Consider the following 26,668-nt stretch of genomic DNA (forward strand, 5'->3'; position numbering starts at 1 on the left):
CGCGCGTTGTCGGTCTTGACTCGCGGTCGGCAGAATAGTCGCGACTCGATACGCAGCGGCTGGTCGATGGAAACCAAAAGTACAACGCGCGACTCGCCATTTAATTGTTCTTCACGGTTCGGTGCGTAGGATCCGGTAGGAGACTGCATGCGGAGCATCGACATGCACGGGTGTCGGTGAGATCCCTATCGGCGACCGGCCGGTGCGCGCGGTGGTTAACGCCTTAACCAGGTATCCGTTGATGTCACCGCGGTTGTTCTCGCCGCGCTCCCGTATACACGTCGTGCAGCATAATCGTTTCCATTCCTTTCACTGTTGTCGCCGCCACCTGGAGAACAGGTTGGGCAGACGCGACGGAATATTTTTGCACGGGCAAAATCGAGGAAAACGATCGCGACAAATACGTTCGAATCGATTAAATTATAAATTGCTGAATTAATTTTTCGCGAGTCATGGACACACCTAACCAGCAGCTTGATATAGAATCGTAAAATAAATTACAGTAAAAAAAATGTTATGTTCCTCAGTGTCATTTCTTCTATAGCGATAATTTCTGGGAGAACTTAAATGCAGTTATTTGTTGCTGTAAATTAATTGATCTTCGTGAATTAGGTGTTGGGAATACATAAATTGACTTTATTTCTCTGTCAATTTTAATTACTGAGATATTTAATGTTAAAAATTAATAAAATGCAACGAAAAGTAATATCCGCGATGACCATAATTTAATTTGTAGTAGGAAATAATTTAATTGAATAAACTTGAAAAATATTGTATATGATAATATATTAATCAGAATAATAAACTTAAGCATAGAGAAAAATATCCGTCTACCAGGAAAAATCTTTTGATCTGTTTTGGATTTTGAATCTATATATATATATATTAGTTTTCTATAGATTTAAAATCCAAGCAAACAGAAACGTAAGATCAGTAAGTAATTTCTGTGTCTACGAAAAAATGAGAAAGAGAATTACATATTACATTATCGATACTTGTGAAATAAATGTTATTTTAGATCTTAGCTTTCTTATTATCGTGCACTTCGAACGCTTGCAACAATGAAAAATGCCACGAAGAAGTTGCAACGGCTAATTAACATTCCCGGCAAAGGATAATTGAGAGGTCGATAAGAGTGAGATACAAGTTATTGCCGATATCCAGATACATATCGTTTAAGTACAGTTATCGCGATTAAGAACGTAATTAAACGTATCACGATGAAATCGGTGCGCGAGTATCAAGAGTAAAAATGCAAATGTGCGAGGCATTCAAATAGCTCCTCGATTTCTACATAATTATTATTTGGCTCTTATTACAAAGTTATTAAAACTATGTGCATTAAGCGTTTTTGATATGAAAGCACGTAGGTATACACACGTATACATATAAATATATAAAATATATGTAAACGTTTCTATCAAAAATGGACGCTTGATACGCCTGGTTTTAAGATATATATATATATGAGAGAACGTGTTGTGTGTGTGTGTGTGTGTGTGTGTGTGTGTGTGGGAATGTGTGCATTCAGGTCGAAGTTATTATCAAGGCGTGTTCAGGATCGTGCGTGCTCAGAATCGTTCAAAATGTTCTCCGAGAATTGGAGTACCTACGGCAAATGTTTGTAACATTCATAACAGTGTAAAGAATCTTTCTTGGTTGAAAGACAAAAACTCGCCGTTTTTGTTTTATTAATAATAAGTAATAATTTTCTTCAACCATTCACGCGTCTTTTACTAAAAAATTGCAAGGTCTCCCTTCCTTATTATATGAATATTTTCGATCTGAAAGACAAAGGATAATTTATATGATATGTATTGTTTATTTCTCATTACGGATTCTAAAAAATGTGCACTGAGACTATCAAATATTTTTCTTAAAGTATCTTTTTATTATCTTATTATATTTAGTATCTTGTTATTATTTTAGGTCATCGATCCTTCAATCATAATTTATAAATTATCTTGGCTCATCAATAAAATGAGCAAAAGTACTTTTCAACACCGTTTATTTAGTGTTGCAGCTATATCGTTGCCTATTGATGATCCCGATCGCCGACTCGCTTTCCAATTTCTGCCGCGCGATCCGGCTCGCAGACCGGATCGGTATATTCCTCAAGTGCAGAGCGCCTTATTTGCGCGGGACAATCGCGGTCGATCGCGGTCTCGCTTCCACAACGAAATGTCTACGGCTATCCGGCATCGTAAATAGCGCAAGCCGACAATACCGAAATGGATTCGCCGTTGCCGTCGCCGACAGCTTTCGCGATAGCCCTGTAGATCTCGAGCGTGGAGGACCGCACATGCTGATTTCCGCGACTATTGTTCCACTTTTGCGCGCCGGCCGTAAAGATCCATCGCGCGGCGCGGGGGCCATCCCGGCCGCAAAATAGGAATAATGAGCCCGTAACAGAAGCCGAGCGAATAACCATTCTCTCTTTACGACACCTCGCGATGCACTTTCTTCATTCCCCGCGGATGCAGATAATGCCGTTCTCGAACCGCTTTACGACGCAATCACGTTCGGGAGGACTGACTTTTAGTCGTCGTTCGAACGATATTGACGTTCGTTCGTGTACTTCTTGTACACACGATGCGATGCCCGGAACTGCGATTTCTTTATGCATTCCCTAATCGACTCTCAGCTTTCTCTCTACGGAAATACCTGTGGTCTCTGAATTACAAACGGTTGGAAACGACTGGTCCTTAAAGAATTGTGAACCTCTCAAATGTGGGAGTAATCTTCACGTATCTGTTTAAGAATAATTTCAACGAGTTTCTTGTCGCGAATTCAACCAAAGCGACTTACAGAGAAGTGTGCAACATCCGTCCTGTTCCGTTTAGATATACGATAGTACGCTACGGTAGAGTGCCTGTCCGATGATGTTGGCTTTATTTATAATTAACACGCGACGCGTCATACTTTTCTAGAATCGATATTCAGCAATAAACTCTTCCGTTACCTATTGTTATCTGAGTCGCGCGATGCGACTCGCAGAGTGTCATTAATCAGCAACGTCAGATACGGTTTGGCAAGCGAGTGCTTCTCGTGCTAAACGAGTTTAACATACAGGCGAACGTGATAAATCGTCTTCTCCTTGGCATCGGTCTCTATCCTAGGCCACGGTAAAATTCCAAGGGAATCAATCATTATCGCGATATTAAGTCAGCTATATTCCGCTTAAAGCGCGCAATTTATCTTCGCGTGGCACTGCGAAGTGCGTAAAGCAAGATTCTTCCTTAACGCTTCCCAACACGCGCATTTAAGGAGCGCATTTTATACGCCGTAGGTAAAGAGTTCATCGAAAGCGCGATCAAGAATGAACTTCTTGCGCTTTCTTAACGTCATTACGCAACTTATCACTTAGGATAGAATATCATCTGGCTCTCGCTATATCGAAACAGCTCTCACTACACTTATTACTGGAAACATTATTTTCAGTGAGAGCTAGTTCGACGTAGTGAGATGAAGAAATATCTAATATATTTTTTTAACGATTGTTTAATTTTTATTTCTATATTAGTTTACATATTTACATGTTTATAAATAAGCTTTTACTTTATTTTCTGACGTTACTATTATTCTTTATGGAAATTAACGAAAGCAGGTCAAGTCCTCTTTTACAAAAATATATCTTTTTAAAACCCACAATTAATATTTATAAAAAATGATTTGCGCAAAGCAAGATACTTTTTATCGATTGATTTATTTTCATCATGTTTCAATCATAAATTGCATTAAGTTCTTCAAAATGAAGCACCCCGTTTGTAGCGATCTATACTTCGTTTGTGAAGAGAATAAGTAAGAAAACTCTTTGTATCCTGCTCGCAACGGTTCTAAATAATTTATTGGCTGCCTTTGAGGACTGGTTGAACGCGGAGGGAAAAGTAGCAGGTGCATCTCGACTGCTTCGGCAAGGAGTTGCATCTGCGTTTCGCGATGGCGGGATAACCAGGCAGGTTCCTTCCATTGTTCCGTTCTCCAATGTCGCTCCCGTTGTATCATTTGACAACCAGCTCTCTTTTTTATTAAGATTTTATGTACTGTGTAGAAATGAAGCCTATATAAGATCTTGCGTCTGAAAATTGCTGGTGTCTTGCCTTTAATGTGTCAATGACAGCAAAGTTTTACAAAACAGGATCAAACCAGCTAATAAAATTAATGACATGCCATGTAATAACCGGTAAAATGTCGAAAAAATATCTTAATTTTGCAAAATATCTTAATTTTGTTTTTATGCTTCTTTTAACGCATATTTTTTACAAGTATGAGTATTTGAGTATTGAGTTCTTAAAACTAAATTTAACCACATTTGCGCATTATTGCAAAATTATTAATTTAATTAGTCTATATGTTAAAGTATGCAAATAAAAATAATATAATTAGTATAAAAATGGCTTTATATATTTTTACGTTTAAATATTTATCAGGATTAAGAAAATTCTCATTTCTGGTTAAGATGATAAGGCGGAATAAGACAGAAGTATTTGTTGATGGATACGGTCGACCAGACAGCACGTTTTTGCGAGCGGATCCAGCCGGTTTTGTTCCAAATCGGAACGTGCGGCCTTGCAAATTCTCGAAAGGGGGGCTTATAGCACAGGGTGTCACATATTTGTACGAAAGAGACGGGACATGTCCGTTGAGTCCCCGTAGGGGCGATTCTATAGCCTTGACAAAAATAACTCAGGCAAGGTCAGTGCGAGAGGAAACACGCTGATATCCGATATTCTCTATATAACATTGTTCCTGCAAAAATTGCAGGAAATATCTATCGATTAAAGTGATGGATATAAAGTGATGGATAGATGGCTAAAAAATTTGATTAATTATCTGCTAATGTATATAAGTGAACTTTTATTAAGAACTGTTTTTGAAATTCTCTCTTGCTCGAAAATGTGTATCGAATTCTACCAGGAAACAATTTTATTTCAAAATTTAAGATGAAAGAGACAGAAATATTGTGTTTTCCAAATTTTCAAGTCGTTCGACTCCTCCAGTTTCTCAAGAAACTGATTCAAGCAATATTAGTTGAAAATGATAATAAATCGTTGATTTCGGCACCGCCACTGTATTTTAAAAAGCTGCTGCGTATATTTGCAAAACCATTTTTGCACGACTGCAGAATATGAAGCGCACGTACATGTCTCTCGTACGCAATTAATATTCATCTCGTATAATTGACTGTATGTTACTCTGTGATTTTCGCGATGACAAGTTGCGGACAGGAGATGTAATGGTCTTTTTTGGCCCATGGCGTAACTAGATGAGCGTGCACCTCAGGCATTTCAATGATTAAGTGTCTCTTTCTCTTTTTTCAAACTCTTCCACATGCCATCCCGTACCGAGATACGCATGCATGCATATTTTTCCTTTCTCCTTGAATGTCCGAGGTAAGAGTTTATTATTAGATAAAAGAATTATATTAAAAGCGATGAGCTCAGCAAACTGGTGTTAAATTTCGTCGATTTTATGCTCTCCGAGACTCACTCTTCTTAATTACGATTCTCCTAGTAGATCGTAATATGATTGAGATCGGTTAGTTGAGTGTTAATCGATGCGTGTTGGCGATGACATCAGCTGGGATTCGGAGCCACTCGCACGATCGGCCCGTAACAGCTCGTTTCACCAGGCGTTCCATTTATGTTCCGCCGATGACGCGACTCATTACAATTAACGATGTCATGCCTAGCGGCTTGTCAGTCCGTCTCCCGCTGTTGTTCTCGCCGGGTGGTCACGCAAAAGCTCTCGCGGCCTTAGGTCAGAACTCTCGATCATATTTCCGAGGAATGTGAAAAGTACCAATCTCGAATTCCGAATACGTAGTAACAGTGCAATTTACATAACTGCAGACGTAAGATGTGTGTGCGTAAGGTATCTTGAAGGCAATATAAGTGGAGAGTATATTGTTGCGAAGTATATAAGAAGAAGTATAATCACAGACGTGTAGTCTCTAGTGTGTAAACAGCAAGTATAAAGTAAATGCATTCTCGACACGCCTCCGTTATTGTGAGATTCATCTCGACTGCTCATTAAAATGCGTCCAAAGTGATAAAATGTGAATTGTGAATTTATCATCAAAGTGATTTCAAGTTATCATTTGCCTCTAATTTGGAATATCATGTTTTAACACGGGTAATGAAACGTCAATTTTTCTAATCCAGATCTTTATAGTACGATACCCCAAGACACATATATTATCTTTTACGATTTGGAAGTTAAATATAAAATATCTTTTAATTAAATCATGTAACGATGCAAAAAAATTCTGTATATTCGTGATAAACGCCACAGGACTATCCTTGAAAAATTTAGGTCGTTTATTTTCAGTACGTTAACCCGTCGCTTTTATTGGTTCTCCTGCTCGATTCCGAAGATGGCTATTACGTAAATGTTTAATTATAGTATACCGAGGCTCCCGTCGATGATCATCGCTTGTTGCGTAAAACTTTTCTAGCCGTCTAATTGACGCGTAAAAGTACACGCACTTCTTACGAGTGGCAAGACTCTCTGGGATTTCCTACGCACCGCCAAGAAAACGGAAGCGGTCTTATCTAATCGTTGCCGAGTCGGCGCGGAAGTAAAACCGTTTCTTGCGTGATGTTTGTTATGCTTGAGAAAGTGGCGCGCATTCTCCAAACACTCGTCGCGAAAAAATTGCATTAAGTTTCTTGGCGAATCAATGAAATTCCAGACGCGGCCAAATAAAAATCTAATGACACATCTCGAGCAATATCTGCTTTTTACACGCTTTAAATTGCATTATTTTTAAGGATTAACTACCAAAGATGATTAATAACACTGATTTCTTGGGATGTTGAATTATGAATGTAAAAGAAAGGAGGTTTATATGTATGGACAAGTCTTACAATCGAAACCATTACAACAAAAAGATTTATTTTTGAGAAATATTGATTTAAAATTTTTATTTTGTTTGATGCACAGAATAGAAAATAATTAACATTTTACTAGACTCCAAATATTTTATAAGATAAAGTACCATAATGTAGCAATTCAATTATATTTTTTAGAGTCGTATTCTTCTGTCCATTTTGCATTTATCTCGTTTTAATTTGTAAGTAAATATTTATATAAATTATCTAATTGTTTCAACACGGAATAAGTACGTAAGTATAAGCATGCTCAAAAACTGCAACGTGCAAATTCCTTCGTTCCCGAGGTCGTAACCCAATGCGCCTGACGCAGGTACCGCCGACCCTTAACGAAATTAATCTGCCCTTCAAAGGGTTAAGAAATTGCGAGGCAGGGCTATTATCTGTTTCGCTTGAACCACTGGCAGAACTTAGAAACGAAGTTCATTACTTGCACGGCTACCTAACCAAGGTCAAGGCATTAAAAGGCCAAGATGTTGCCCAGGCCCAGAGGTCTCTTAATAACGCGGCTTTGCGATCGGTGGAGCAGATAAAATGAAGAAAGACCGAGGCGTATTCCATTATTGTCTGCGAATAAATTGCTGATCAAAACCTAGGCAAGTTTTGATGCAACGTGGCGAGATAAAGAAAAAAAATATTATTCTTCCTGTTTGACTGAACGTAAATTTCGGTATGTCTTTCGGTTTGCAGTCGATAGAACTTGATAGAACTTCATTGGTTGCTTCACGGAAGCGGAAGACACGCAGAATGTCCGCGGATATCACGCACTTTGTCTGGTGTCTATAAAGTTCAAGAATTCGACAAGTTTAAATGTCCAACCATCAATAGATTTTTAGCTATAAATTTGGTCTTATTTAAAAGAAATTAAAGAAAATTAAAGAAAATCAAAGAATATTTTTGATCTTTAAATAAATTCTAGGATTTACCTAATATTTACTTAATGCTGAAAATCGAAAGTTATACAAAAGATAATTTTATATTAAATTTTTACTGGGAGAAGGTCAGTCGGATATTGGTAGAAAATGCACAATGTCTAGGATACCATGTACGCGTTTTTCCTGATTTTCCTGGTCGATGAATGACGTCTCGTATATACGTCATTCGCGAACATGCGGAAATCATCAGACACGGATGTTCACTACAAAAAGAAGCTCACCTTCGAGTTATGTCGATTATTCACGATTATACACGATAATCAAGCCTGTAAAAAGAATTGATTCGTAAAATGGAGATACTTTATACAACGTACTCACTACGATTCTTCTTGCCGTTATTTTGCATATGTGAAAGGTCACATTTTCATTCTTCGATTGCTTCTTCCTCCATGACTGGGTATATCTCCAACATATATTTAGAAAAGTCATCGTTTTAGCTCAGCTTATACCGTTATTCTCTGTTGCAATTTCATATCCTGCTTAATTTGCTATTTCGACTAATGTAAAAGATTTTTTTTTTTTTTTTTTTTTTTTTAAGAATAATGAATTATCTATAAAATTGATATTTCCATCCGCTTGTGTCTGTTATATGCAAAGTAATAAAACCCGAATTAAATTTTTAATGAATATTTGGAATGTTTGTTTACATTTTTATTTAAATTTTATAAAAATCTTAAGATTATTATAAAAATTACTATAAAATTTAAATAAAACTGTTATTTTTTACAATCGACTTACTGTCGCTATGTTATCACGTTTGACGCTTCGCGTGCCATTCCACCAAGAATTCTCTCTCCTGGAAGAGTATGTAGCAAATGAAGCATATAAGGAAAGATGGTAACGTCCGTCAAGCTGACTGTCAAATAGGACGACGGTTATCGTTATCACGCACACAACGTCTTGTTGAATCCCGTTGTTATCGAGAATCACTATCGAGTATTAGCGTTCATTGTGCGTCCTTAGCGGTTCCAGCGACGAGCCTATACCAGTTTTCTTGGTAGCAACCCGCGAAGCCCATCAGGAGCCGATGGACTTCCTGGACGTTGGAATCCTTGGAACTTTATGGCTTTGATTTCTACGGCAGTCTTTAACGTATCCTTCTGCGCGCTCGCGGAAGGAAACTCGCATAGAGAACCGCTAGAAGTGTAAATTCTCGCCATAACTTACTTGAGTATCTTTCTCAACTGAAGTTTTATTTCGTCCTTTTGTAATATCCAGGAAAGGAATTACAGTAGAAAAATGCCTGTAGTTTCTTCGATTAAAAATGAATTATCTTGGAGGGGTTCGGGTACCTATATAATAATTATAATAATAGATTATAAATATTTTTCGTTTTTTACGAATACAATCATATCATAATGAGCAATTCTAAAAGTTAAAAGAATATTTTATGTCTTATTATTTAAGGAAAAAAGTAAAAGCTATCATCGTTTTTCGTCGCAAATAGATTTCTGTCGTTAACATAATTATATAATTGATAAAATACCGATTTAGAGTTTGAGCAAGAGTTTAAACAAGTATAATATTTCATCTGCGCCGAATGTTATTTATGATTCAATTCATCTTATATTTTTAACAAAATTACGTATTCGTTGCTACATCCAACGCGCGTGCGCGGTTGAGCTTGTTATCGCGGCCCGTTTTTTTAAAAGAAACAAAAGACCGGCATTGCAATTGCGGGAGTAGATCGAAGATCACGAAGACGCCGCGAGGAGCACCAAGACCTCCGAGTGCGTGATGCCAAGCTAATCGGCGTCCCGTAAGCTTACGTTCCGATGATTCCGCCGAGAACACCGTCTAGTTCTTCGCCGCAGTGAAGAGGGGTATCTTCGATCACGCTTTCTTCTTATGTGACGGCGCTGTCATGGTCGAGCGCCGATGGTAACGACGCTCGAGGTTTCTTCATTTCTCGGGACGGTCGCGCGTCGTCAGAAGTATTTGTCAGGTGGTTTCTCGCGTTATAGCAAGCCGGAAAAAAAAGGGAAATTCCATTAACTTCGATCTTAAAGAGATTCCTGTGAAATAATCAGCAGAACGAGAATTAAAAAATTGTTAATGATGACGAAAGGCGAGGTGGCTTTTATCTCAGTAATACTTTAGTGTTTTTTTCTTACATTAAACCCATTAAACTGTGCATATAAAAAAGTAAAAAAAAATTATTTTACCAACTCACAAGTTTCTTCGCTTCTCGAAACGGTTGTTATCAGGATTATTTGTCGAGTGGATTCTCGTGTTACAACAAGCCGGAAGAAAAGAGGAAAATTCCATAAATTTTGATCTTGAAAAAGATTCCTGTAAAATGAGTGGGAAAAAGAAGCAGAAGAATAAGAATGAAGAATTGCTGATGAAGACTAGAGGCGGAGTGGGTTTTATCTCAATAGATAATACTCCAGTTCTCACTTTAGTTTTTTTTCTTATTTTAAACGGTGCACATAAAAAAGTCAAACGAAAAGAATTACTTCACAATTAAAATCCCACTCCACATTTGCAACAATATAGCGGTATGCAAAACATAAAAAATTTTATATCATAACAGATTATATTTAAAGTTATAGGTATTAAATTATATTATATTATATTATATTAATTTATATTAAATTTTGTATTAAAATTTATATTAAAATAATATTGTGCTTGTGATGTCAAAATTTTAACAATTTAAAACTATTTCTGTCGTTTGATCTTCGTATTAAATTAAATGTTGTTTGCATTTGTTTTCCATGTTCCTTCATAACAATGCGAGAAGTTGGGAGACACAGGTATGCGTGGAATATTTTGTAAATATTGCGACGACATAGCATTAATTAAAATTGGCATTTTCTCTTTATTTTAGAGCACAATAACATGTAGCAACATGGATTCAGCTATTCGAGTATATAGTAATCAAAGTTCTTGTGTAATAGCTAATACGCATATTATACATTCATACTATTCGTACACTGACATAACGTTAGATAGGTCAACGGGTCTTTGCGAGTTCGTTGCTCGTGTTGATTAGTTTCCGGAAAAATGCGAAACTGAGTCCCCACATGTTCACGTACACGTTGAACATACACGTTGCGCGCAAGACCGGTTTAAGATTATTATAGATAGAAGAACAGGTTGTATACTGCCCAAACGAAACTTTGCATATATATATGTTACAAGAAACAAGGCTATTACAATTCTTGCTATCAGAAACACTTCATAATTTTTACCAATTTCTACAAATTATATTTAAATACCTTGGAGCGCTATCGAAGTCAGTAATTTTCCAAGATCTATTTTTAGTCGCTACTTCTTTAAAATTTGCACATTTTTTGATAAATAATCGTGCGGAGTTTTCGTTACTTTCGAAAACTCATTTCCTATTTATTAGATTATTTAGAATCTAAATCTGGTTTACGTCTTTTTAGAAATAAGTTACTGCATTTGAGATGCACTATTCACACGCGATTGGGATGAACGATTTTGTAGGTGAATAAATTTACTTTTGATGCTTCGAGAATGATATCTACAATCTGTTATAACGTTCGCGGAGGAAAGTCCATCCAGTGATTACATTCTTTTTTGGTAACATTGTTATTAGGTGTGTAGGCAAAACGTGGGAGACGGTATCACGGATCGAAATCTCTGTTCTTTCTCTCTTTTTTTAGGATAGGACTATATCGCAATTTAAAAAATCACGCGAGAAAGTTCTTAGAAATCTTGGATTATTACATTCGAGAAAGCATAAATGAAAGATTGGGGAATAAAAATCCATTGAAAATTTAAATGGTATAATATGAATGATGAATGAGTTATAGATGATAAATGATAAATGAGTACCGCATTTCTTGATTTATGTAATATAATTTATACAGATATTTGAATTTTTATAAGAAATATCGGATAAACATGATAAAATGTTAATTAGGAAATCCTTTTCTACATTTAAATGGAAGAAACGATTGACTGTATGAACTGGTTTATCAATCCGAAGTGGAAACCGGATAGTGAATGCGGTCAAGTTTAAAGGACAGATAATGAGATGCCTACTTTTAAACGTATTTAGAAATATTTTTTCCGAAAGTATATCTGCATTGAGCCATTAACTATTGAAGTTTATTAATTACTCTCTTTTGTATTTTAAGTTTATAATTAATTTGCAATATACATATAAAATCGGAGTTAATTGTGATATTTATTTTCATATTTTTTGAATCTATTAGTATTTTATTACATAATCGTTGTGAATATTGGAAAATATGTTTTATTAAAACAAATTAACGAGTGTTTTGACGATGTTCAGTGAACTGTGTCGGTGAGATATATTTTCCAAATGTATGCGAGCCACTTATTTAACGTCTATTTAAAAGCTGTAACTGAAATCTTCAATAATAAATCCAAATAATAACATAAATTTATTAAATTTGAGAGAATAAGTCAGTTGTAATCTGAAAATTACGCATCAACAATCGCGTTGTACTCTCACGATCCTTTAATTACTACAATTTGTTGGTCCAAATAATAAGCTGATAAAAATTGCATAAATGTTTTAAGAAAATTTCCGAAGTCGTACTCATGTCATTTTTCAAGAACACAATAATCTTATTGAAAATTTATATTAAGACCTAATTTATTTAAATTCGTCTTTTACGACGTTTCCCTTTCTCGCAGTTTTAAGAGATTTAAAGCGAAACGTTGTTGCCCCTATTCTCAAGCGTTGGCCAATATTTTTTTTACTCGGTACCTTACGCAGCAAGCATTACGCCGTGGGAACCACGCGTTGATCGCAGAATGGGTTTCAGGGCGAGCGGGAAAGTTTACTAGTTATGGTAATTCCGAAGGGTACACCTCCGGAAGCGGGAGATCGATTCTCGTTGTTCGACAAAATCCAGAACATAAAGATATTTCTTGTTAAACCGCCGACGTTTAGAAAGTACATTTACTTTCTTTGTTTTCTCAGAAGATCGTAACTTTCGTCGATTTCCGAAGATTGCCGCCGATCGATTTACTTTTTTACGCTTGCAAAGTATCACGAAGTGACTGTGAAATTGCAGCGGCGGTGACTTCGCTGGCGTAACACACACACAAAAAAAAAAGAAAAACGTAATCTTTCGGAGAAAACGAGGTCGCAATGAATAAAGAGCAAGAATGTTGCAAATATTAGGTGTAATAAAAGTTCTCCAACTAATTTTCTTCGGAATTATTAGAATTTCTACGAAGTTATTTCTTCTATGCCGCATTTGGCCAGTCCGACTGGTTACGTGATCTTAATTTTCTCCAGTATCTCCGATTATCCTCGCTTCCTCTGATATCCTTTTCTAATATCTTTTGTATTTCTTTTCCAGGTCGGCCTTGCAGACGTTGCACAAGGTGTCCGGTAAGGCACGCGAGCAAAACTATTTTCTAGGTGGACTGTCGCATGACTGGGTCAGCTACTATGAGCAACGGATCGAAAGCGATCGGTCGTGCCTCAACGAGTGGCATGCCATGGACAATCTGGAGTCCAAGAGACCGCCGTCACCGGACAGCGTACGCACCAAGTGAGTCCGATCGCTTTTATCACGATCCTTTCGAGAGCGATGTAGAAAGTGCCGTCGACAAAACGGTTGTCCGAATGCAATCCGACTGCACGGTACTGTCTTATTTTTCCGTTGGGACTATAGTACGGGCTGCATCCAGAATGCCAGCGCTTCTAGGAAGATAGATAGCCCTCTCGCCCGGACGATTTCGTGGATGTTCGATTTTAATGCCCCCGATACAAATTACAAGCCTCTCGAGCAAAATCGATTCGCGAAGTATATAAGACCCGACCCGAGAGAAACAGCTGGCCACCGCGAATTTAGCTTGGTACCGTGCCAGGGTTGGGTGGTTTGTTGATGCGCCTTTCCCGGTTGTCTACGCCGCGTTGGGCCGCGCGCACAAGTGGAGCATAACTTCATAGTTGTCCTTCAATTATTTCCGGTTTCTACGTCTGCCCTCCCTTTCGAAGTGAGCTAAACATTTTCAGGTATTGGGTCATTTCGATCGTTAGATTCCAGTGTTACGAAATCCCGGAGTACACGTGGGAGATTGATATATCCGAAAGCTTCCGCCACGTCCCAATTCGATCCTTTCGTTTGCGTTTATAAGGCCACTTTTATAGGATCTTACATTATAATGACGAAAATTGATGCATCTATATAAGTACAGTAATTATAAATTGATGGAATAATACTTACAATTTAGGAAAATTATATTCGTTTTACTTTATATACTTTCTATTATTTTAATAGAGAAATATAATATAGCGACCGTTTAGTGATAAACAGTCGTTTATGGATGCATCCAACTGATTTTACCTGTTCGATTAATCTATCGCAAGATACAAATACAGTTTATGTTTATGTAACATAGGCCCAGGGAGAGAGAAGAGACCGAGCGCGTGATTCGATCGACGCTGAAGGAGATCATGATGTCAGTCGACCTTGATGAAGTTACTTCCAAGTATATTAGAGGTCGCCTTGAGGAAGATCTCGACATGGATCTCGGGGAATTCAAACCGTTCATCGACCAAGAGATGCTCACCATACTGGGGCAAATGGATGCGCCAACCGAGATATTCGATCATGTTTATCTCGGGAGCGAGTGGAACGCCAGCAATTTAGAGGAACTCCAGAAAAATGGGTGCGTTTGGTCTCATTGCGAGATATTTCTGACGTATTCTCACGTTGGGTGAATTTTATTGCTCGCTATTCCCAATTCAGTCTCGAGCTGGCGTGACATATTTCCGATAATTTATTCATTCATAACTTAAAAAGTAATGCGGTCGATTTGGAATCGAGTTCTTCAAAAATTTTTGGAATTTTTAAATAAATATAAGAGACATAATTATTTTGACAGATTTTTATATTGTATTTAATAAGAAAAACTTTAAATTGTATACATTATAATGTCGTAAGTTGTATCTACAGTGAAAAACGTGTTATTATATCTTAACATTTAATTTAAATGTAACTTTTAATTTAGTTCTAATCTATTTTTGTATTACTTTCAGTGTAAGGCACATCCTGAATGTCACTCGGGAAATTGATAACTTCTTTCCGGGCATGTTCACGTATTTGAACGTACGTGTATACGACGATGAGAAGACGGACTTGCTGAAGCACTGGGATAACACATTCAAGTATATCACTAAGGCCAAAATGGAGGGCTCTAAGGTGTTGGTGCACTGCAAGATGGGAGTGTCCCGTTCTGCCTCCGTGGTGATAGCTTACGCGATGAAGGCTTATAACTGGGATTTTTCTCAGGCGTGGAAACACGTCAAGGAAAAGCGCAACTGCATCAAACCTAACAACAGCTTTCTCCTACAACTGGAAACGTACCAGGGTATTCTGGACGCGATGAAGAACAAGGAGAAGCTCCAGAGATCTAAGTCTGACACGAATCTGAAATCTCCCACGTCCGCGAAGGATCAATCAAAAAAGGAAGAGAAATCAGATAATATAGAAAACAATATGCGGGAGGTTTCAGGTTTGGAGTTGAAGAAAACTAGCCAAAGACCAAAGAGTTGGTCGCCGAATGTCAAAGTCGCTGAGAATATGTTACCTTCCGGTAAGTAGCTTTACTATCCTGACGTTCCTAATCAGTTGCGTTTCTTTAAACAAATTCTTTAATGAACTTTAAGTTAATTTTTGTCGATAATCTATTTAAGTGGATCTTTAACATCATATCACTATGATAGAAAGTATAAACGTATAAAATTGTATTTTTTATTTAAACGAGTTAATAAAATTTATTTCTGATCAGTATCAGTATATCAGCGGAAATTTTCATGGCTTGTCTTGTAATGTTTCAGTTCCTTTGTCGCAGTCGTTGGAAAGTATCGATAAAGCAGGAAATACGGAAGTCACACGGGAGGACCTTCTTCGTGGCTCGAATCAAAAACCGGCAATAGAACAGGAGGCTCGCAATGTTCTAATGCCCTGCGACAATGGGCAATCTTATAGCGTGTCGCAGAACAAAATAATGCACCTACCCGCCGCAACCCCTGGCACACCTAGCGTAAAGAATAGGATTAGTAAGTTAGAAACTCAGGGACAGAAGAGGAAGGGCCTGGTACTCAATTTAACCAATCAGTTTGAAGCGGCCAGCAGTAAACCATCATCGCCGGGATCCGATACGGACGCGAGATCTCTATCTCAGAATTCGGTTGCGGAGGATAACGCGAAGCCGATCGAGAACGGTCACTCGCATTGCGAGCAGTCGCAAGAAGCGCGAGATACCGCGGCTTCCGCCTCGAGCGTTCCTTCCGGGAAGGAAATTTGGGATCCCGGTGAGGAACAGAGGGAGAGGAGAAAGGAGATGAGCCAGGAGTCCACCGAGATCAACGATAATAGTGAATGTCTAGTCTGGACTGCATCCGCGGATGCAACGTGTGCTGATTTGTGTGATGACAATAAAACTGACAGAAGCGTGAGTGTGGAGAATGAGTGTATCGCGAGTGTGACGGCGGATACGACGATTACAACGTCGATCACGACGACGACGACGACGACCCACGATGGCGTCGTCATCGACGTGTCACGATGTTCTAGGAAAGAAAGTGAAGAAGGACGGCGATCCGTTCAGTGCCCAGGTGGACCGAGTGTTCGATCGCGAGGAAAGACGGGGTGAGCCTGTCACAAGAGAATCTCCGAGTCGGCAGAGTTCCTGGAGTAGTTACGACAGTGCGGTGGTCCTCGACAACAATTCGGTGCACAGCTCGTGGGCCACCTTGCCGTCGAGGAACAGTTCCTGGGGCTCTTACGATATGCGGCCGTCCGATCTGCTCGGTTCCAGCGGTCTGTTCCCGTACGACAAGGAGGAGATACCGTGGCATCCGGGCACGGTGAAGCGCACTAAACAGAAACTTGAGGAGGTCACAACCGCGGGTGAGGTGAAGCGCGTGTGCACGCAGAGCTCGACGACCGCGGACGACAAGAGCGACAGGCTGGCTACCGAGGTAGACGCGGCTGCGGTCGAGACGTACAATCCGATGCTGTTGCATCACATGCCGTCGCCGACGCCGCGAAGAAGGGACTCATCGCCCACTCAGGAACATAATCTTAAAGTAGAAACAAATAGGGACTCGCCGAGTCCGGTAGGCAGCATCGACATCTCCCTTATGTCCATGCGCCAGATCGGACGACTATCCACGAGCGCCCCCGCGCCGTCCTCCTTGTCCTCCGAGTCCGATCTGCCGCTGTCTCTGAGGTCCTGCAGATCGGAAAGCGAGACGTCCAGTCCGTGCGTCGTCAATACTACCCAGTGCCCTTCCGTGAAACACCACAAAATGGTTTTGGAAAATCTCTGCAACAAATCCGTGTTCAGCAAGCGCTGTCTCTCCGTAGATGACTCGCCGGAAGCAGAATGTCCGCGTAGCACGTCCGGTATAGTCAAGAATCTGAAGAAGGAGTTCGAGGCGAAGTCGACGAAGCTGGAGAGGAGTCCCGAGAATGCGTGCGAGGGCGAGAATGCGTCGCTGACCGCGCGGCCGAAGAGGGACGTGAAGATCAGGAGTCTGCCCTCGTCGCCGGTGATCCCGCACAACGAGTCCAAGATCCAGTCGTCGTCCAGCGTTGGCGAAACCAAAGACAGCAAGCACGGCAGGAGGAGCGAGACAACGCCACCGTCGTCGCAGGACAACGCGGAGGATCTCTCCGTTAGGGTGTTGGTAGGGAAGTACGAGGTCGCCAGGCCGGAGTCCAGGAAGAGCTCGGACGTGCAGTTGCGTGCGCACAAAGACAAGGATTGGGACGCCATGGAGGTGCATCCGCCGGCGAAGTCGAAGATCGCGCCAGAGTTCTCGAGACGATCGGCGCCGATTATGATCAACAATCACCCGGCGCCGTTGTTCAACGAGGCGCCCGAGGCCCCCGGCAGGCCGCCGGCGGTACCCTCGCCCAGCGTGGTGATGGCCAGCGTGGTGGCGAAGGCAGCTAGTAAGAAGCAACAGCAGCACGGCAGGACCCATCCCCTCGCTAGGCTGCAGGTCAGGCCTAGGCACAGCAGTCCCGTCTACAACACTATGTAACGCGGCGGCGACGCTCCTTCGTTCTCGTTCGCGGATTCTTAAGCGCAAACGCGAGCGCGGCGCATCCAATCCGGACGAGAGTACTCGCGCGATCACGTGAGTACGTCGCCGTGACGATGAAATCGTGTGATCTCTTTATGTTGGCGATGAAGATTGGATTTTCGGAGCCAAGACGGTCGCGCCTGTTGTTCTAAGAGTAGAAACCTTTTTCTCCGTCGTTCTCGTTCTCTTTGTCATTATCGCTGCAATCGCTCGTACAATCGTCGTTCTGTTCATCGAGAGGAACGATCTTGTCATTTCGATAATGTATCTTATTATTTATAAGACGATAATCTCGCGTAAGCGTTCTCGGATCTTTTTACCGCGGAAACAACAACAGGCGCTTTATGTTCCTTCTCGTCAACGTGTATCTTGGCTTGACGTTAGTTCAATTATTTTAAGCTGGAAATGCAACAATCACGAGGCTGCGCGTCGAGAAGGGGGTCAACGTAAATTCAGGAAGGAATAGCTGGCGTCATTATCCTACGTCATTTCGTCGTAAGTTAGTGGGCTCGGAATCAAACGTGCGTTAAGTATGGAAAAGTGATACGGTATGTCGCGCGGGTGACTTAACGCGAAGAGTAAAAGGGAGGAAAAAAAAGAAAAGGAACCGAGTGCTCAGTCAGGCTGTGAATGTAAGGTCTGAGCCTCGGACGCACGCTGACCTTTCTTCTGCTTCGCTTTCTTGATCTTTTCTTATTTTTTTTTCGTCGAATACGATATTACCGCGTGAGACGATAAATCTCCGATCTTCGAAGCGACTTTGTCGATTTTGTCGTAACGTGTAACGGGAAAAAAAAGTTATTATGTGACGAGACCTCGAGATAATGTAATATTAAGCCACACTATGAGTAATTTATAGATGATAATGTGATGTAGAATGATGTACAGTGTGCGAGAACACGATGTAGCGAAGTGTGTTTTCTGTTGAGCGACTGTTTTTTCGGAAGCGTGAGTGCGTACGGAAAAGGGGGTACCGAAATTCACGAGCTTCTAATTCGTTTCCGAAACCCCGAAAGTGATTCTTCCCGATCTTTTTCGTCAACGGCCATATTTTGCATGAAGCGTGAAAATTAATGCAAAATTAGTCAGTCGAGAGTAGTAACGTTGTAACAAATGTGGATTAGATTTCTCTTAAATTGTAAGATAATATTTTAGTGTTGTACGTTGTACTGTCTCTTAACCAGGAATGTGTGATAGATGCCGCAACAGCAATTTCAATTTTAATGAATCAGATCTTATTAGATTTCATCGAGCTCATTAAGCTTGAGACCTGCCGCCTCACATTTAGGATATACGGATTGCATCTCTGTTTGTGATCCAGGAGAGCCTGTTTAGGCTGAAACGAAACCGTTGTTCTCGCGAATTAGGTACCACTCTTACTCATTAATTGTTATTAACTTGCTCTTTGTACTCCTACTACTATAGATTGTCTTTATCTCGATTAATTCAGATCGGTTGATCGTGTAACGCTTTTCAACGGCTGACGATGCAGCGATGATAGTGCATCAGGAAGTCCCGCTATTGACTCCCACGAGTCGAGAGGATATGATGAAATAGCAAGGAATGGATATGTTGATCCTCACGGGTGCATGCATGTACTGTAAACTTCTCCATCGATCGACCTGGAGCACATTGTATCTAAGTGTCAATATTTTTTTAAACACATATCACCGACTCATCGTTAATTTTGTAAACCGCGTCGCGGGATTTAGTTAGACGGGAAAAAAAACGAAGGAAAACCCAATTCACCGCGCAAATTGACGACCAATTTTATACTCTGATGTACTCTGACGAATGCGACCGCTGCTAAGAGGTGCTTCGCGAGCGCGTCGCAATTATCGTGTATAAATATATTTTATTACAAACACGTTTCTCAAACCAAAATTAGGCTCGTTGATCGTTTAGATTGTAGATACGGGCGAGAGTTGTCCTGGAACAGTAGTAGTTTCCCGAATAGTCTGTTGGATCGCACCTAGAGATTAACTATTATCTACTTATACGATTAAGTACAATTGGATGCGATTTTAGGAGGAGGAGGATCTGTTTTTTCTTTCTCTACGATGTCTCGCAGCCGAAGGTGACTCGTCCCCCTCTTTTTAAGCGCGGCAGTTACCACGAAGTGAAGTTTCGAAGTCTCGAATGTTGCCCAGCGTAATCGTCGAGTTCGGAGTATACTTGAGTGCACGAGATATTCAGTGATTCCCCCGTGGAATCCGATGTGTGGATCGGATATCCGATCACCGCCGCAAAAGTATTACGAAACAGGACGTGTCGTCTACGGCGCGAGTACTGAAGAAAAGAAAAAGAGAAAAAAAAATATGCGATGCGCTTTCTGCTCTCTCACCGTGTTTGTGCGCGAGCAATCTTTTTCTACACCGTGTCGCTTGTCAACCGATGGATTTGCTCGTGTCAAGTAAGTTTGTATTGTCACAAATCGATGTGCTCAGTTTTAGTGATTGTCCCCTGACCCCCTGTCATGCCCCCCTTCCCCCCCAATCCTTCGACCCGTTTCCAATCCGCCCCCTCGTCTCTTAAGTCTTGCTTAAGTGTGTGCGTTCGCTCGATACGAGAACTTGCTGTCATATGAGAAATGATGATAAAAACCGTACGTTGTTCTGTATAAATTTTGTACTATAGTTTGTATTAAATAAAATACATTGTTTATTGCTTGAGTGCGCGTGTCATTCCTTTCCGGAAAGACTTCTACGGGAGACAACGAAAATAATCGACTTATTTTAGCATTCATTATCATCTTTCTCCCTCTTGTTATTTTATTTCATTCTCATCATATTCTCTAACAGTACGTTATATACACCACAGCGATATCATATTTTGACCTAATTTTTTTATAGTTATAAAGAGAGAAAAATTAAAGCACGTCAACTTAACGTGCATTATTATATAGAATATGAAACAATATCACGCTATGTAAAATTTTTTAGAGAACCGTCTTTTTACGATAACGATAGATATTAAAAGAATTGTCTTATCAAAATCTTATATCGATAGATATTTACAAACGTATGTTACGTTATGTTAACAAATGTAAGTTAGCTACATTTTGGAAACTACATGCAAAGTAAATATATATATTTTTCAAGCTTTGAAGGATAAAATAATTCCGTAAATTGCATATCAAAGATATATATGTCACAAATCAATCAACTAGGCTGGGCGTCTACTTCGAAAATTGTTGTCCCGGCGCAAAAAGCGAGCTTTGGAAGAATCCGTGTACTGTACTTTGATTCTAATGGGCCGACATCCAAACTATATACACCGCCCTTGAAGTATTTGATCATGGCTATAGTCTGTAGGAGCAAAGATCGTATATTGTTAGATTATCTTGAAATAAGAACAATCGATTTCCTATAAAAATGATTATTTTATAAAGCAAGGGTGTACACGGACAAACCGGGCAATTTTGCATTTAAAGTAGGTCTCAAAATTTTCTCGATTGTATTCAGAAACTTTTTAATTAACTCAAAGTCCATTTTTCTTTAACTGCACTGAAATATCTAATTCAAATATCATTTGTCTTTGAATTATAAATGATTATTATAATTATAATGGAGAAACTTATAACGAAGATTTTTTTATAAATTAAGTTGTTAATAATATCTGACATGATATTATTTTTCCAAAATGTTAATATATGTATATATGCCATATGTTATTTAATACTGATTAAATAATAAAAACTGTCAGACTTACAGAATGAGATCGTAAATCGACAATTCTGAAGAGATCAGTGTCGCAGCCACCGCATGCGATATACATATTTGTTACGTACTTTCCAACGTATAATAAAGAGGAATAACTGTCTGGTTCCAAAGTGATAATCAATCTGCCGCTACCGTAGTCCCACAATTGTAAAGGATTGTTCTTCTGCCAGGCACAAGTAAGAATCTGTTATTCAAGAGGAATCCGTTAGTTAAAAACGCTGTAAAAAATTCTTATATAAAAGTATACGCGTTCCTCAAGCAAATGTGATATTACAAAATTATAAAGCTGTTGCAATTAGGCTGTAATTGTTAGTGTATATATACGTTCTTAGATTTATTAACATATAATATTTGGCGTTTATCCGGCATGGATCTGTCGATTCTTCAGCTATATAGGCATGAAATACAAGTTCAAAACGTACCTCTTTCCCATTTCTACTGATGTCTAGCCCGTCCGCGCACATATGTACACCCGATATGAACCGAAGGGAATGAGCTTGTCTGGTATCCCAGAACTGGATGGTGTCGTCCCAGCCAGCGCTTATCAGCTCGTGCGCGGATTTCGGGTTGAAGCAGGCGCTGAAGACCCTGGATTTATGACCATCCATGACATCCGGCGCGTCACTGCGTTTGAAAATTATAGGATGCTTTATAGAGTTTATAGAATCTCAACTTTTATTACGGCAGTATTTCTCTCTAGAGAAGCTTCCACTAACTAGAGAATATTTATTTTCGGGATAATCACCTTCCGCGAAACACTCTTTCCCGCGTCTTTGTTTCCTCGTCGTACAAGTATAGATTCGTATCGTCTCCGACAGTGACGAACTTCGGTAGTGTAGGATGGTAAGCTAGACCAAGCGTTTGCCGTCTCTCCCGTATTGTGTAGAGGCATTGCGCGGTTGGATAATGCCAGCATTTAACGCAGCCGTTGGCATCTGCATGAATAATGTTTACTTGTAAAAATATCATTTTAATAAACGGATTCAAAACGATTATAATTTCAATTTTTTAACAATTTTTTAACGATGTAAGACTATAGCTTACTATGCTACATTCAATATTAGTTCTTAATATTAACATCTTTTTCCATAATTTTATAAGGCCTTCGATATAAGCATCGATAAAACAAGAATAAAATGATTAAGGATTAAAGACAAGAATAAAATAAAATTTAAAGGTATTATTATATTTTTTATCGCCTTTAAACATCACGAATGGATAGTGTGAAGAGCTTTCTTTATTATTTTGTTTTGCCTATTTATTCTGTGCAGTATTATTCTATATTCAAAAAGATAAAAAGTTGTACCACGTATTAGTCTATCTCAATGTATCATACAGTATATCAGATCAATATTTAAGATTTTCTTTCGAAAATCTCGTTTCTAGATATAAATTAATATCTGTCTTGCTTTAACAAAATCTCTTCGAAGGTGAACTTACAATTAAATCATCCTCAAAATATAAATAGTAACTTATTATGTAATTATATAATAATTGTAATAAATGTAACGTATTATGTAACAATTAACCCAAGAAGTGAAAGATATAAAGTACTAACAAGTCGCTATCACGGTACGAGTAATCGGGTGTGATCTGTGCACAGGTCGATGCTTTACAGCAGTCACCGGAGCCGGATTCTGCATCATCTCCGCGTCGCTCAGCACCAGCGTGTTCTTCCCTGAGCTAACTTTGTAGAACCTTAAGGTCCCGTCCGACAGTCCTGCCGCCAAAAAGTCGTAAGTTTCCGTATAGCAGATGCAAAGCACGTCTTGATTAACTTCCCTGCAAACTGTTCACTTTGCAACTTATTTCGAATGGATATAGCTGTGTAACATAAACCTGTTTTGAAATTAGATAAATATTCGTTACACATTCTTTATAAGAAGATCGTCAATTAAAGTGTTCTTAATCAATACATCTAAAAGAATCTCTTTACAAGTTATTCGTATATAAAATTAGATCGCAAATGATCTCCTTCCATTTTAGAAAAATTCCAATGAAAGAGAGATTAATAAATATTTTTTAAATAAATACTGCCTTACAATTGATTGATAACATTGATATTGCCGATCAATTGATAACGATGCTCGATATCGGAGATGGCTCGTAGTGATGCCGATGAGGGATATTCCTCATGGGTGACGATGGATGCAACCGAGGATGTACGTGTTACATCAAAATCAATCTCGCTGACATCATCTTGGATGGATGAATCAATAGTGATACGGGAAAGTTGTTCATTATTCTTGTCCTTATCCATCTAGTAGCAGAGGATCAATTATGTTAGTTAATTATATTAAAAAGCTATCTTTCTTAAAATATTACAAAGTTATAATGCATGACTAAAGTGAAGATAAAGAACGAAATAAAACAGATAAAGAAATGATTGATTTAATAACAAGTTGAATTGTTTTAGGATGAATTAAAGAAAATCATGCTGCAAGAAGCATTGCTCTTATAAAGTAAATCAAATTTCTGACCTCTCATCCATCTCCAGCAGAGAATCAAAATTGTTAATTAAATTTCTTACAAAGTTATAATGTATAATTAAGACAAACATGAAGAAATAACGAGTAAAATTGGAAAAAGTTGATTTTCTTAAAACTAATTTTATTATTTTAGAACAAGATTTAAAAAAATATGTCACAAAATTTGTTGCTCTTATGAATCAGACATGCAGGATATAACAGAATGCAAAACATGTGCGAATGTAAACAGAATATTATTAGCAAATGTGTAAAATAACCTTATTGAATATTTTGTGTAAAAATACTTTCCTCTTGATATATGAATGCGGAGCGCAGAGAATACAAACTGTACGTGTGTAATTGTACGCTTATGTGAACAGAATTTTATAAAGTGTTATATCCATAACGTTTTCATTTAACTCAGAAATTTGTCGATCATCGTTCAAATCGAAAAGTTGTTGTAGCTTATCAGGAAACTGGAATTTGGATTATGATTTGTGACACGCCAAAGATTCAAAATGACGATCGCAGTGTACGATATGATCAATATTCGCAGGGTTGTTCTATTATCGCAATTATTATACCTTTCATTGCTTTATCGTAATATAAAAAAGGTAATTAAAAAATATATATATGGTATTGCATTATTATAATAATATTATTGCTAATATTGTTACTGTTATTATAAAGAAAAAGCAAACGAATATTCAAGCAATTTCGACCAAGCTCATCCGATTAACTTAATCGGCGATTAACTTGAAATAATATCTAGATCTCTCATTTTGTTAACTTAGATAGAATTATTAATTTTGTTTTGTTTAATTTATAGAAAGAAAGATTATTAGATTTAATGCATTCTGTAATTAGAAATTTAGCAGTAAGCGATTCTTGTCCATTTTTCTGCAGATAAATTTTAATCTCGGTTTATTACCGAAAATAAAAGAGACTAGAAAATATAGAATTAAGAGATTAAAATATATTATTTATTTCATTAAAAAAAAAGAAATTCTGCCTAATGGTAAGATATTAATGTGCTAAATTTTTCTCACATCAATTTGCATAAGATTTATTATTGCGTATTTCTCTTAATAAATTACGAAATAACAATTAAAATAGATAATTATTGTAAAAAAGCAATATTTTACTGTCGAAAAAAGTTGTCAAAGGACAATCGAGAAATTTTTTGAGATTAGCAAGTTTGTCATATAAAATCTGGTTATTTGTGGCTGCGCTTTTAGTAATTTCTACATTTAAAATAAAATAGATATGTAGTCAAAAAGAAAAAGTGGAGGGATAAAAGTACAAGTAGTTTAGATTAAAGAATTGTAAAGAACAAATTAGATTTGTTTTGTCATGCGATTGATTTTTGATCCGAGTTACTTTTTCCGGGATGTCTTATGTAGAGCGTTTCAAATTGGAACAAAAGAACTTTGTAATACGTAAACACCCGTTACATACTGTTTAGATCGCGTGACACTTACCCTCTTGATCTTCATAATGTTATTAGCAGCATAGTACGAAATATTATTCATAGAACGTCTTACTCTTGATTATCAGTTTGTTGTCCCAAATCAAAGTGTCTCCTCTTCACAAATACAAGCTCGTATTCATCTGTTCTTATTGTCGCTGTGCGCGGAAGATTGCAATCGCATACGCGTGTTTCTTCTGTAATATTGCTGGAAAATCGGAATCAGAATGGGTGAACGAATTGAAACTACAATGCGATTTTATGAAGCTTTAGAATATGAGATAAACAGACAGGTGAGTACGAATATGATTAACATATATAAATATGTTGGGGAATTGTGAAATATAACATTTGAGACAGGGAAATAATCTATATTGCTGGTAAAATGTATTGTATTATTTTTTACGTATGTTGTTAGGAAGCACTAAAAAAAATATCTACTTTACACTGCGAGCTGAAATTCAAGGATACTAATAATTTTTTAGATAGGTAAATGGCTACCTAATCCTAAGATGAGAATGATGACAAAAAATTTAACAGTTATCTCTATTTATGTTGCCTTACTTTCTTTTTACATTTATAGATTCTTGCAGACAGCGTCTATAATCGAAAAGAATTTATCTGTTTTCAAATCTGCTTGTGGTCATGTGGATATAGTTACTACTATTCTCGAATATTTGCACACTATTGGTGTGAAATTGACGCTTAAAGGTGAGTTCGATACGTATAATAATATTCTCTCTTATCTCTAATACAACTGTACCAATATATCGACAGTATTCTTTATGCACTTTTTTATGCATTTCCTACATTATTTATATAAAAAAATAATAAGAAGAATATACGTAGAATAATATTTGCATCAGACGGTTTAATAGCAATTCTTCTCTTCACTATCTTTTTCTAGGATGCACCGTTGACGAAGTTCTTATAATATATATTATGTATATTGTATGTGAAGATGAGATTCCATCATTTTTGAAAGCGGCCCTTATGTAATTATCCAATAAAAATACATGTATACATTATATCAAACTATGTTATATTATTAAATTATTTACTAAGTATATGAATTAATATTTCTTATTACGTTATAAAAGATATCCATTCTTATCCATTTTG

General features: G+C 38.1%; 3 protein-coding genes across 3 annotated transcripts in view; 1 reads left to right on the forward strand and 2 right to left on the reverse strand.

The window, feature by feature from the left end:
• The window catches only part of Ssh (Protein phosphatase Slingshot), a 112,154-nt gene extending 91,594 nt beyond the window's left edge, over positions 1–20,560 (forward strand). Inside the window, 5 exon segments of the mRNA XM_071704544.1 lie at positions 13,141–13,335; positions 14,189–14,458; positions 14,829–15,385; positions 15,630–16,330; positions 16,332–20,560. Coding sequence (XP_071560645.1) covers positions 13,141–13,335; positions 14,189–14,458; positions 14,829–15,385; positions 15,630–16,330; positions 16,332–17,846 — 3,238 coding nt within the window. The 3' untranslated portion in view covers positions 17,847–20,560.
• LOC139771624 (mediator of RNA polymerase II transcription subunit 20-like) overlaps positions 1–26,668 on the reverse strand; it is a 67,011-nt gene that overhangs the window by 25,339 nt on the left and 15,004 nt on the right. The window lies entirely within an intron of this gene.
• LOC139771622 (uncharacterized) lies at positions 20,630–26,635 on the reverse strand. The gene is made up of 7 exons (XM_071704549.1): positions 25,560–26,635; positions 23,653–23,870; positions 23,169–23,392; positions 22,356–22,545; positions 22,033–22,234; positions 21,600–21,794; positions 20,630–21,196 (listed from the first exon to the last, which is right to left on the reverse strand). The coding sequence occupies exons 1-7, from the start codon at positions 25,608–25,610 to the stop codon at positions 21,050–21,052; spliced, it is 1,227 nt and encodes a 408-aa protein (XP_071560650.1). The 5' UTR covers positions 25,611–26,635; the 3' UTR covers positions 20,630–21,049.

The sequence above is a fragment of the Temnothorax nylanderi genome, unplaced genomic scaffold, assembly GCF_030848795.1.
Source record: "Temnothorax nylanderi isolate EJ_2023f unplaced genomic scaffold, tnyl_v1.0 TNYL_tig0041_pilon, whole genome shotgun sequence".
Taxonomy (NCBI): Eukaryota; Metazoa; Arthropoda; class Insecta; order Hymenoptera; family Formicidae; genus Temnothorax; species Temnothorax nylanderi.